General features: G+C 36.4%; 1 protein-coding gene across 2 annotated transcripts in view; it reads left to right on the forward strand.

Moving 5' to 3' along the window:
* Positions 1–4460: 4460 nt before the first annotated feature.
* The window catches only part of LOC145778329 (uncharacterized), a 37889-nt gene continuing 28391 nt past the window's right edge, over positions 4461–13958 (forward strand). For both annotated transcript variants that reach the window (XM_082589798.1, XM_082589797.1), the window contains exon 1: positions 4461–4690. Coding sequence is in view for 1 of the 2 variants with exons in the window: in XM_082589797.1 (XP_082445923.1) it covers positions 4663–4690 (28 nt within the window). In the remaining variant the exon portion in view is untranslated. The remainder of the gene's footprint in view (positions 4691–13958) is intronic.

Consider the following 13958-nt stretch of genomic DNA (forward strand, 5'->3'; position numbering starts at 1 on the left):
TTAACAGCTGATTAATTGAGATTTAAATTAAGCAAGCCAAACAAAAGAGCCGCATAAAACAACGACTCACTGACTTGCTTCAACACCATTCGTCACAGTGCATGACTGGGGAACTGTGTTCCGAAAGCTAGTGCAACCAATGCCACTTGCAGCATCAGGCTAAAACAGGTCGTTAATATCTACAAAGTGAAGTAAGATTTGAATGTTGCCGGTCTGCCTTAAAATAGTGGACATCATTGCCATAAATATAATATATTGCCATAAAGCTTTAGAATTTATTTATGTACATAAAATGAGCTATTTTTAATCGTCGAAATCGATGACGTTCACCAAGCGTTTGTCAGCTGGGAATAGCCTTTGGCTGTGACCAGTGAAAGTGTTCGGTTTGACCTGACCTGGAATCGATCTCAGATCTACCAGCACTAGAGCCAAAGGCAAAACCATTCGGCCACTGAGGTGGTCATTATTTCAGGTGTATCTTGTTCAGTGCAGAAGAGCTCTCTAGCCCCTTAAGACAATCTCCAAATGACAGTGACACAAATCCACCACTCTCTTCCAACCTGCAGTGTATTTTACAGTGTGTATTTATATTTACAGTGTGGTCGTTTTGCCGCTCTGGTGCCCGAATGCAAAAGTTTTTATTTTTGCATTGCTGGTACGTCTGACGACGTCCAAACAATGTCAACATGATGATTGCTTTTGCTAGCCGACTGTGGCTGAATTTTTTATTGTGACTTTAAATATTACTGCATTTGAATAGCCTGCTAGATTCCATGGAACTTACAAGTGCTCCAAATTTATTATTCATTTAATATGGTCCATCCGATGACGTCATTGCTAGCAATGTCCGTTTCCTGTTCACGGAGTTGCTCTTTATTCTGTTTCTTTCATTGTCCGTTCTTTTGCAGTAACCTATTTGTTTTCTGTGTCAAATAAACACAACGTTAAACTTTGTACTGTTGGTTTAGCAGTTGCAATCAAACCATCACAAAACCATCAAACCATTTAAATCATCACACGTTGTAGGCCTACTGTTACCCATCCTATTCTCAAGCCTATCTCATTAAAATACAGCTTCAGGCAATTTTTGAATTACTTAGCAAATGCTGAACGCATAGCCGAAAACGTTCTCATTTTCAGTTCTCTTTTTAGCATGACATGTAGTCAAGTAGCCTAATAAGAAACACTGTAGTGCATGGTAGGCTACCTACTTGAAAGGACGTCTGTTCCACATCTGTTGAGAGCATGTGGCTGTGTCTTTGGGAAGGCACGTAAACACGTGCTTGGAGTGGATGAGAATTGGCCTCTTTTCCCTTTTCCTCTTTTCCCTTTCCATCTTCTTAATTCAAATAGGCAACAATTTGCCTGAATACGACAAAAAAGATATTCAATTCAATTTATAAAATCACATGTTTCTTCTCGTTCTGCAGCAAGTGTAGTCTAAAACTCTCTAACACATTTTTCCAAATATTGTGAATTTTTGTGCGATATTTGCAATGTGAACACAATTAGATTATTATTAGCCTATTCCGATTTGTCCTCACCTCGCTATGACGCTGACGTCATAACGAAAAGATACTTTCTCAGTCGCAGGATCAAGATTTACACTAGAATAAAGTCTGAAACTAGATTGGAGTGCATTTCACAAGAATCATTCTCGTGTAGCCTATAATCTTGCTTTAAAGTGGACAAGGGGTTAAGACTGGTGTGTATAGAAAAGCTTTGAGAAGAAAAAGTGAGAATGCTAATAATCATAGAGCAGGACAAAACAGTGAATTGAGCACAAGCAGTGTTTTAGCGACATCGGTGAAACAAAGTCGGTTTTCTTCTCAATGTAGATATTAACTGTGTTCCGAAAGCTAGTGCAATTTGCTGTTACCACAGCGGACTCGCAGCATCAGGCTAAATATTAACAGGTCGTTAATATCTACATTCCATTGTGAAGTAAGCAACGATCATGCTTCTAAAAGCGAAACTGAATCTATTGTAAAGTAGGTCTTATTAGAAATAAAACAATCTGGAACGTTACCAAAGCAACTTGCTTGTGCGGCATGTTTGACGGTATGAAAAGCGCGTAACACAACAATGTAAACAAAATTAAATCAAGATAAAAGAAATGTGTCAAAATGATCATTTTTGTGACAAACACTCAGTGCTGTATTCGAGGGTATACGGCGGTATACGCAGTATACCCTCTGCTTTTTCGAGCAACTATTAGTAGCCTATACCCTCTGGTTTTCCAAAAATAAATAATTTTGTACCTCTCGTCCAATTTTGAAGTTGATAATTCATGTTATGGTGGAATCAAGATTAGTTTTTTGCAAGTTGTGTATTATTTATCATTTTGGCAAATCTGACAGTAGGCTACACCCTGTGCTTTTTTTACGAATACGGCGCTGTAAACACTGATGCACTGCAAACACTGATGGGTTAAGCTGAAATAATAAGTAAATCATTTTGATTTGAATTCACAACAAAACAAACCAGGGTATCGGTAAAAGTTTTGCATCGGTAATGAAGTATTTTTGTTTCCAAAAGTCTTGATCAGCGTTTTTGATAGAGTAAGCGCACGCGCAATCAAAAGCGTTTTATGGCGTTGTCTGTCGAAACACGGCAAAAAAGTGAGCGGCTACTTTTCTATGACTGTCTTTCGCTGCTTTCATTTGTCTGTTATCTGCAAGTACCAATGTAGGCTATATTTAATTAAAGAAATAGATTCCGATGTCTCTCAACCTCTATTCTGGTTCCTCGATGTTATTGAGGATGAAAAGTTATACAAAGATCTTTCATTTAGGATGCAACCGTACGATTAAGCATAATAAGTAAACAAAAGCAGCCAGGTTCAGAAACTTGTATAATTTCTTGATAGAGCTTCCATCTCCGTAAATCCATGTACAATAGTCTACCGATACTTTTATCGTCATCGCGTGAAACACTATTTTTAACAAACATTCGCCGAGTTATTAACCAGTTACGCAACTTCATCCCGATCGGGAACGCTTCGCTGATGAGTTAACGTAAGAATACTGTGCTGTGACATGGAACGCGAAAATGTACAGGAAACCCACTGCATGCCCTGTCTACACAGACCCATTTAAATCACATTTCTAAAACAGGACATTTAAAAAGCGCTGTACTTTAGTATAGTGTTGTTAAAAGTCTCACTACTGGGTGTGGAAATGTTTGCAGTCTTTGTTCAGCGAAAGTTGATTGTATGTGTGCATCAGAAATGGACCAGTCTCGTAGGCTACTTTCGCTTAGCATACTGAACATGCGACTTTTTGAGTGTTTTCGGCATCGCTTAACTTCACTTTGGAAGTTAGGCTCGGAAGCTCTTCAGAAACTGATAAGGTGTTTGAAAAGTCAATCTTTATTTCATCATTTGACAAGGCGATTTAAGGCGTAGGCTACGAACTCCCTAAACACTATGTAGGCTACGATAAGTCACATAATAAATCTTAAAAAGCCTTCACAGCAGTTCATCTAAGTTCAGTTTTTTTCACATAGCAGACGTCGATATAAAGTGTGTCATACGACAGCGGTTTACAAAGGCATTTTGCAAACAACGCTTCTGAATGATAGATTTTTCTGGTTAACCTACATCGAAAGTAAACCATTTACCATTTCGCTTTTCTGCGATCAAATCGATTGGTAATTAGAAATGGACACTGTAAATGAGCCATCTTGAATTCCTCAGCTGAAAGCGGTCATTTGGAAGTGATTGGTCACTTTAGCCCACTTCTGGCTTGTCCACACTTGCTTGCTGTTGTAAGCGAGCAACAAAGCTCATTCTCTGAAGAGAAGGTTATCAAGTAAACGCTGGTTTCTTTCTTCAAAAACAGCAAGTTGCCAACACTGGTGGTTCACACAGAATAGGCTAAACCTGCCTCTGCTGACTTGTCTTTCGAAGACAAAGTAATCAGCTGGCAGTTGGTTGGGTCTGGTTTCTGAAACAAAACGACAATTTCGCACTTTCTTTTTTATAATTGCTGATACTCGCAAGGTCAAATTCGTGATTATGTTTGTAGTTGAAGCTATTGTTGTTTGAAAAGCAGCCTCTGCTTTAGCTTTCACTATGCACTGCAGTAAACATGAAAACACTATGGTACAAAAGTTAGTCAACTTCCGAAGCATATTGAATCTTATTCCGGTAATCATGTCACAAAAAAATATTTTTTTGGTATTTCTTGGATGCTAGAAGCTAGAACACGTGGTTTTTATAGAAATTGAACAACACTTGGCCTGATATAGCAATCATTATTTCTTTGTGTGACTCAGCCTCGTCAACACACATGGCGGACAGGAAATGACGTAACACTCATATGAATGGTCGGAGACAATACGTTGCCTTTTTCTTTTTTAAGTGAGTTCGATTTTTTTCTTTTATGAATCCAGTCAACGACTGCGTGAGAAGTGAGTTGTGAGTTTATGAAACGGCGGGTCATGTGATGAAGCAATTGGCGAATAGAAACGAAGCACTGTAGGCTGATCACGAACTTTTTCTTGATGTATCCATGTGGGCATGTGGGCTTATAATAAAGCGGTAAGCGCAGCACAGTCTGTTGTTTCATATGAGTGTAAGAGGGTGGTTGTGTCTTGCCGTGGAAAGCGGGTGTTTTGAGAACATTTAACTTTGTGGCAGCGGCAAATTTGAAGCACTTCATGCAAGAAATAGAATCAACAACAATAAGTAAGTGCGTTTGTCTGCATTGTGCTAAGACTGTTTGTTGCTTTGAATTTTGCAGTTTAGCACGTTGTTGTATTTACAATTTTGGTGAAGAGGTGACTTTCTTGTTGTTGTATTTGGTTGCTAGGATAATCAACTTATATGGCGTGTCAACCGAATATGTTTTGATTCAGGTCGCCTAGCATAGGCTGTCAGTCTAATGAGTTGACCATTCAAACACGAAACAAAAGTTTTTAATACAGGCTAAGTGAAGCAGATCGCAGTGCATGAAAAGAAACACAAAAGTTATCAGATCTTTAAAATCAAAATTTCTAAAGATGGCATGTTTTGTTATGCTACCACACCGACACCGTACGTTGTCGTATTCCATGCAGAGTCGGCTTTCAAAAACTTCATACTGATTGCAAAACTAGGAAATCGAGTCATAGGCTAGCTGGCTAGTCGTCACTTCGCATTTTCTATGGAACATTAGGCTAACATCATGTAGTACCTGCGGAAACAAAGGGCGAACAACATCACTTCCATGTTGTTCGTGCTCACTGGCCTAAAGCAGATAGCATTTGCCAAGTGCTGCAGGACTTTTTGAGTTGCGTACATGTTCGACCGAAAACTGTGATTGTTTGCGTTTCTTTGCGGACAGAAACGAATTGCATCAAAGTGCTTGCTAGAATGCGATATTGTACTATTGCAGTTGTTCTTGCGAAGCAACTTAGAGATTGGAAAAAACTTCTGAATTCAGTGTAGCTCACTGACCTTGACTTTGTTAGCAAGGAGGAATGTATTAAAAGGTTCTACTTTTTCGCTTTTGCCTTTTTCTGGACCTCTGCTATGTTTGTCATATATTGTTTTTTTTCGTTGTGATGGCAGAAATAAAAACAATGGTATAACATTGCGATGTAAAACTAATAACCTGACAATATATGCAAAGTTTTTACATTGTAAACTAAGGACAAAGGAATTTTAAGACATCAGTCAGCTTTAATTTTGCCAAGTGTTCTATGGCCTGATTGGCATTGAAAAGCGTAGTATCGTCACAGGTGTTGCCAGAGTTAAGTTAGGCTTAAGGCAGTGGCGTATGCTGGTGGGTTGAGCAAGAAAAGCAATAAAAATCGTGAGAGGTTAGATTCTAGGGGGGTCCGAATGTAGGTGTGCACCCCCAAATTTTTTTTGCAAAATTACACTTAAATAATGGATTATAGTGCTTTATGGAAACACTTTTAGGGTAATATTTGTATAAAATTTAGTAACAGATAAACAGCCATTAACTTATTAAAAATTAGAAAACACCAAAAACTCAAACTACACAAAAACCCAACAGAGTATAGGGGTAGGCAGTACAGGGTGGATTTTAGGCAATAACTTTGGATTTTGCATAGGACTCTTTTTTAGACAATAATATGATATGACAATGCTGAATCAGCAAAAAAAATTGAACTTTAGGCGTTTTTGGCGGTTAGCACCACAAAAAACTGAAAATTGCTTTTTTCAGATTTTAAATTTAACAAAAATCACAATTTTCTGAAATGAATGGTTTTCAGATGTAAAACACTGCATGAACTTGTCGTTTTTTTATGCAAATCAGCTCTGTGAAAATAGAACAATAACTCAAGACTAATTTGGAATAATATTAGTCTAAGAAAAGTCCAAAAAATGGTAAAAAAAGCATAGATATTGAGGCAAAAACACCTAAAATTGAGTTTAATTTCCAAAATATGAAGTAATGATATTTGATACTGCCTGCTATACTTGAGGAATCTTACAGAAATACTTCTTAATTCCCTTCTTGGGAAACATCCCACTCACCATCAATAACACAGTGTAACAAAATAAGAAAAAAATTTTGTCCTTGAGAAATAATTGCTGTTTTCTGTTTGATTTTGCCAAAAAAATACAAAAAATCTTTATTGTACCACAATAACTTCAGGTTTGTGTTCCTCAGATTAGTTTGAATTTTTCTCATTTCTCATGAAAATAGGCATAGCCTATACATAACGTTGAAAATTTACTGTCAGCTGCTTCCAGCAATAGTTACCTACTAATGTGTATAATTAAGTAACAATTGGATTCTGTTTGCACACAAAGCCTTGCAAGGTTTTACTTTTGTGATGAAACAAAAAGGGCTGAGCATTTTTGCAGTCGCATACCTTACTTGAGCAAGTTATTTAAATTTACTGCTTTGAGAGATGCAACCCCTACACAGTGTGTTTGTCTTGTCTTCAACTCTGAGTTACTGGTGAAAAGCGCCCTTACTATCGCCATTAAAAAGACATAAACGATCATCATCATCAACCAATTTTGATTATACAGGCTATGAATTAATCCTCATGAGGGTGTGGCCTGTCTGTCTGTCAAGAACTAAGTCTTCCCCTCCACACCTCGCGATTTATTGGGTTGGCAGAGTCCATTGTTCAGGGCTACAAGGTCACGTTTTACAAGTTCTTCCCAAGAAAGTTTTGGTCTACCTTGTGTCTTGTGATAGTGTCGGAAAATTGTCATAGATAAAGTCCAATGCTGAGCTACTCATTTTTACAACAGAGCAATGGGACTTATTGGATGACAGTGTTCAACTTATTTCACAAAGAAGCTTTTTAGTGTTCTACACATTTAAAGACGGTTTATGCTACTGCCATGATATAGAAGTCTTTCAGGCTAAATAGGCATTTCCTGCAATCCTTGACTGGAAGCTTTTCATCGACAGCTCATCTAAAATATCACAGCTGGATTGTTGAGTAACGCAGACAAGTGTCCCTCCATTCTTCCGGCTTACTCAGTTTATATAAAGGAAGAACATTAAAACATCAAAATCGTGATGAGTGCATTGAAGTAGGACCTCTACAATTGGGAGGTCGTTGGTGATTTCAAGATGGTGGCTTTCATAATGGTGCTTCCGGGTGGTTCTATCAAGTTTTCATGCTGTATTTGTCTCTGGGATAACAGAAACACCGTTTTTCACAAGAAGAGGAATTGGCCTCCAAGAACCACTTATGAGATTGGACCTTATAATGTAAAACAACAACCTCCGGTAGATGCAACAAAAATACTGATGTCTTCTCTGCACATAAAACTAGGTCTTAAACAACTCTACAGAGGGTGGAGCGGAGCATTCAAGCAATTAAAGAGCTGTTTTAAAACTTTGCAAGATGCAAAAACCAAAGCTGGAATATTTACGTAATCTGAAGTGAAGCGACTGATAAACTCCATTTACTTTCATGATCGAGATGCTGTCTAAAGTATAACAGACAGCTTGGACCTGTTTCATGTCTGTAGTTAACAGATTTTGGGGCAATCACAAGGCAGAGAACTATAGGACAGGGTACTTTTTGATCAACTTAGGGATGCATATTAGAATATGGGATTAATATTATATCATTATTATAATAGGCTATTATATGGGATTATTATTATATGAATTAAGGTATTTACTCGCAGAGTCAGTCATGATGGCGGTCATTTTCTGTCAGTTCAGGTATTTTCCCTCAGCGGCACGACTCTGGAATAAGATACCCAAATCCTTATTTCATCACCCTAACCTCCCCCCCCCCCCCTCTGAGATGCCATCAACAGTTCAAGAAGTCCATTAAATGCATTAACCTCGAAAGCTTCCCCATTTTATACCATAATATTCTTTATCTCTTCTAGTGTCCAGGGTTTTGCAATAGGCCTGTCCTTTTCTGAACACTTTACCATAAAAAAATTGATGCTTTTTTACCATTTATTTGTATTTTTTTGACTTTTCTTTGACTAATAAAATTCCGAATTAGTTTTGAGTTATTATTCCATCTTCACAGAGCTGATTTGCATAAAAAATGACAAGTTCATGCTGTATTTCACATTTGAAAACCATTTATTCCAAAAAATTGTGATTTTTTGTTAAATTTACAACCCGAAAAAGCAATTTTCAGGTTTTTGTGGTGCTAACCGCCAAAAACGCCTAAAGTTCAAATTTTTTTGCTGATTTTGCATTGTCATATCATATTATTGTTTAAAAAAGAGTCCTATTTAAAATCTGAATACCTTCATTTTTACTGCCTACCCCTACAGAGTAAGTGATTCTGAAATTGGTTCCACAGATTAGTTAGAAGAAACGTAAATCATGTATACTTTGTGCTTTTTTCCCTTTGTTTCTCACTTGTTTCTTCATATAGCAAAAACGAAAGCAAGGGATACAATGCGAATCTCTGCTTCCGTAAGCTTCCAACTTTTTTTAAAATTAAAACCGAGCTGAAATCATACGGGGACAAGAGCTAGAAGCTGTTTTAATTCGAGTTCAGGTTTAAAGAAATTAAGAAATCATTTTACTTAAAAATATTATCTCTTTTTTCAATTTTGACAGGGGAAGCAATGCTTCCCTTGCTTCCATTGAGAATATGCCCCTGGCTTGAGGTTGGTGAAATTTAGGGTTTTGCTTTCTGCTTGGGACTTCAAAATTTTCCATAAGTTTTTATTTTCAACACCTTTAAAGTTTTGTCAAATTAGGGTGCAAGAATTCCTTATCTCTAGGGTTGTAAAGGGGTGGAAAGTTTCCGGGAATTTTGGAAACTTTCCTGGAAACTTTCCGGGAATTTTGAAGGACCCGGGAATATTGGGGAATTTTCATTTGGCATTTATTATGTTTAAAAAATTTGTTAAATATTTCATCAATTAGAAAAAAATATCAAAAACCTATCTTAAGCATTTCTTATTTTCTTTAATTATTATAAACACTAATTTGGTGTTAATTAAGAATGAGGCTTATGCACACTTTTTCAATATTTAAAAAAATACTGATCAAGTGATCATATTTGGGAACACTCACACCAAGGTCCGCAATAGGCTCGCAAATGAAAGGATGGACAAACTATAGTATCAGTGAGGTCAAACTTGGCATTGTTTGAGCCCTGTGAAGACAAGTCAACTCAAATTAAAGTTGACTCTGAAGTCGATGACGCTGCCAGAACAGTCATTAGTACGGTACATCATCTGAAGTAGCCGAGCAGGAGGAGATGCTAACCGGCAGCAACTAGAACAACGACTTTGTAACTGACTCAGTATTGTTTTTCTTTGTAAAAAACAGATTGGTGATGATTCATTTTTGGAGTTATTAAACTAAACCATGTGTTTGTATGTTCTTAAGTATTTTAGTTATACATAGTACTTTTATTCCAAACAGTAAAAAGCCATTATTTCCCTGTTTCAACATCAAATTAAGATTGTTTTGAATGTTTCCGAAAATTCCCGAAAATTCCCGTTAATTCCCAAAATTTCCATGGAAAGTTTCCGCTCTGAAAATTCCCGGGAATTTTGCAACCCTACTTATCTCGCAACATTAGTTCCGTAAACCTATCCATGTTCTTAATTTTAATTATTTCGTGCTGCTATTATTTTCCTTTGTATCAACTTTGTCGCAGTACTGTTTGAAACATAAGCACTACTTGATCATTGTATTGAAGTTGTTGCAATCTTCTCTGGTAGCCTAATTGGTCATCATGTGTGTTTGTGGAACTGGAACCCATTATGAGTGTTGCCTGTGTAGCGGACATAACACGTTTCATATTAAGACGCCTGCTCATACACAGTCGTCACAACGACAACCCCCCTGGGCACGATGGTGGCAAGGAGTGACCAGGACACAGTAGTCTTCAGTGCTACATGTACTGATTTGTTCTAAATTCAAGTGTGGAAGCGAAGATTGATGTCAAGTAGAATGGAATCCAGAACATTGAACAGAAAACACTAGAACTGAAGACTGACAGCCCCAAAATTAGAAATTAACCATCCCAACCATGTTATGCTGTGCTCCATTACTAAAGTCAGAGTTAAGAGTCGCATGGTTTCAGCAACTTAAAAAGAAACCCTTGTTTTGATTGGCAATGTACTGCCAGGAGCATTGCATTCACTATACACAATGTAATAAAACTACAAAACTACATTTTAGGCTATGTGTGAGGTAATTGCCAGAATACGACTAGGCATGCTAGGAAATCCAGTGCTTTGAATTCCATTGCAAAACCGAAACGCAAGAGTGCACTGAAAGCCTACGGGTTGCACAGATTAAATAGATTCCAGAACTCTGAAGCAAGAGTGAGTGACATCACAATGCTTCCAATACTTTTCAGCACAATACATCACGTTTTCAATAAGAAGATTTTAATTAGTAATGAGAGAATGGAATTTATTGGGATTTGACCCATGTGGTGGTGAGAAGTGGAGAGCAGATGTGCAATCTGCCATGCGTGCAATCCGCCATACATGCAACTAGCCAGTCATCTGGAGTGGGGCTTACGAGTGTAGATCTGCCCCACCAAACCTGCACATTAAAAAACAAAACCTAATGATGATGAATGCAGTAGGTTTAGTAGACCTGGAATGCTACTGGTCTATTGCAGGGTTGTTGGTATTCTACCCGACCCAAAAAAACCCGGGTGGGTTTTTTTAATAAAACCCACTTAAAAAAACCCAAAAAAACCCATAAAAAAACCCGGGTTTTTTTAAAAAATCCCAACCCGCCCGGGTTTTTTTAAAAAAACCCGGGCTTTTTTGGGTTTTATTGAGTTTTTTTAAAAAAGATGCAAAAAAAGTAGATTCATGCTTATTTCACCTCAAAACTACTTTTTACGAGTGAAGTGCCTTTCACTCACAGTACATGCTTGCATAACTCAATAAAATAATGCACTAGGGCTGTTGTTGCTTGAATGTTGCATCATCCATTAGTTTCAAGATCAAGTTGGATGTTGCATCATCCACTGATTTCTATACCAAGTTGATGCTACCGTGGTAGAAATCACATTATTGCATCATTTGTTTAGATTTGAAGGCAAGGAGCATTTATGCCATCATGTTTAAATATTTTTTATCATTTATATATATATTATATATAGTAATGGATGAGCAATTGAGCGATTGCGTGGCCAATTAGGCAAATGCTCTGAAACAGCCATGCGTTAGAATCCAGAATCTGTAATTGGTAAATAGCCTCCTAAATTGCATTTCACATCATATATACAGACTACAGTAGAGTAGTACTTTCACCAATTTAACTATAAGGCCTTCTTGCATAAATGAGTTTTAGTGTAGTATACACAAAGTGACATTACTTGATTTTTGTGTACTGTGCAATATCCACTACGTTTTCAGTTTATTCTTGGAAATTACTTCACAATCACATCCTTAAGTCCTAATTTAAAGTTTGTTGTAAGTGTCTTGTTGTGTTTTTGTAAATTTTTTTAATTTTCCAATAAAAACTGGACAAATATGATGCTCTGGGTTTTTCTCAACCCTGGTCTATTGTCCATTAGTTTTATGATTGACTATTTTCAGAAAGTTTCAATTCTTGGTGGTATCTCCCCAAGTATCAAGTGTTGATATAAATCTTTTAACATCCCATTTGCATTGCAGCAAAAACACTTTGTCATTTTTTAAGAGACTAAATTTGGAACAGTTTAGTTTTCGAAACATTTGCTAAATATAAGTTTAGTACGGTACCGGTATATATTTAAATTTTGGGATCTTTATTTTTTGCACAAATTACTTTTATATGCAACAGCTTTAATTTCAATAAAAAGGTAGCTAAGTATTTTACTGTTTCATAATTTTTTGAAATTATTTTGCCTTTAAAGGGGTAGTACAGGAAAAACCTGACTTAGCAATTTTCCACGCTCTTTGTGTTTAACATGCTACCATAAAACGATTTTCAATAAAATTTTGCCCCATTGCGGTCTGACCACCATTGCGTGCGTGCTTTTGTCAGAGCTTTCAAAACGAAATTGGCCTGAGCAGCGAAGCGTGCGACTGTACAGTTACGTCACTACAGACTATAGCAATCAGCCAATCGCGCAATAATTGTTACCGCGGGCGATTTGACTGTAGGCTATGTATGTATGTATATCAAAACAACACATTTCAACATCAAAACATCAGACAGCTGCTCAAAACATCAGATGTGGTAACGTGGCTTTTGTTGTTGCTGTCTTTAGTGACGTATTCTCGAGCAGTGTTTCCACTTTTTGGTCATTTAAAAAAAAATGAAAATAAATGAAACATTGGACTTTGGGCCTTACCAGCGCCATTGAAAACAATTTTTTTTTCGGTAATTTTTTTTGAAATGTATTCTTGAATGTTCAGTTTACTCATTTTAATGCTTAATTCCTGTTTGAAAATTTCATGTAGTAGGTCTTTAAAGCACATGAAATAAGCATTTTTTATGAACAAAAAAATAAACTTTGTACCATGGTGACTTATCTATACACAGGCCAATGTGCAAGCTTCAAGTTTGACTGAAGGTCGATGTGCTACTCTTAAAAGCAGTGTCAATTGCTAATATAGGGTGGTGGTTTGACTGGTATAATTGATAAAGTCTGTGTGCATTTTGTATAATTTTGAGATACTTTTATGCTATTGTTACAATACAAACAATAGAAACCTGTAGAGCATCTGGCAACACTGGTAAAAGAGAAAAACTGTCATTATATTAACGTGAAATTAGGAGTTTTGCAGTGATTTTAAATTCAGTTATTATACGCTATCATAATTTAGATTCTCAAAACTATCATTATAAAGGGATATAAAATTAATTTAGCTCAGAGTTTATAAACAAAATTGCATCAGCCTTCAGTCAGGCCTATAGTTTGCACGTTGTAAAAGCCTGTGAATATAGGTCGCTATGTTTTGAACTTTGGTTGCATTAAGACAACAATTTAAATTTTATTAGGAATTTGAACAGAAAGTATAAATTTATAATTAGAATCTGGTTTTATTGCATGTCCCAGTGTCATGACCAAGATTACAATCTGGTTTAATGTCCGAAAAATCTTGCAAATTGAGTGACTAGAACATTGCAATTTGTATGAAGATAGCTTCTATTGTTTGAGAATATATCCATTTCTGTGGTTTTTATAGGCTTGGTAGAGAGAATAGTAAAAAATAAAGAAGTTGAAAATATAATTGTAAGAAAAATGATCTATAAAAGAAATGTTATAATAAAAAAATGTAAATGAATATCAATTAGAATAGATAACAAAAAGTTATTAAAACCTTTAATGGTAACAGCTATTTGTTTAGGTTGACTTTGGATTAAGTATCATACAATGCATGAAAGAGGCAAGTATATTTAATATAATGCAAAGGTTTTGACATCCAACATTTGTTTAGAAGCAATAACTTGATTCTGACTTATGTTGGTCTTACATCTCGCACCATTTTCATGAATGCAATATATACTTCATATGGGATGGTTATGCACCAATTCATGATACTTTTGCACTTATTCATTTTTATATTTTTATCAGATATATAA

The sequence above is a fragment of the Aplidium turbinatum genome, chromosome 10 (genome assembly GCF_918807975.1).
Source record: "Aplidium turbinatum chromosome 10, kaAplTurb1.1, whole genome shotgun sequence".
NCBI lineage: Eukaryota > Metazoa > Chordata > Ascidiacea > Aplousobranchia > Polyclinidae > Aplidium > Aplidium turbinatum.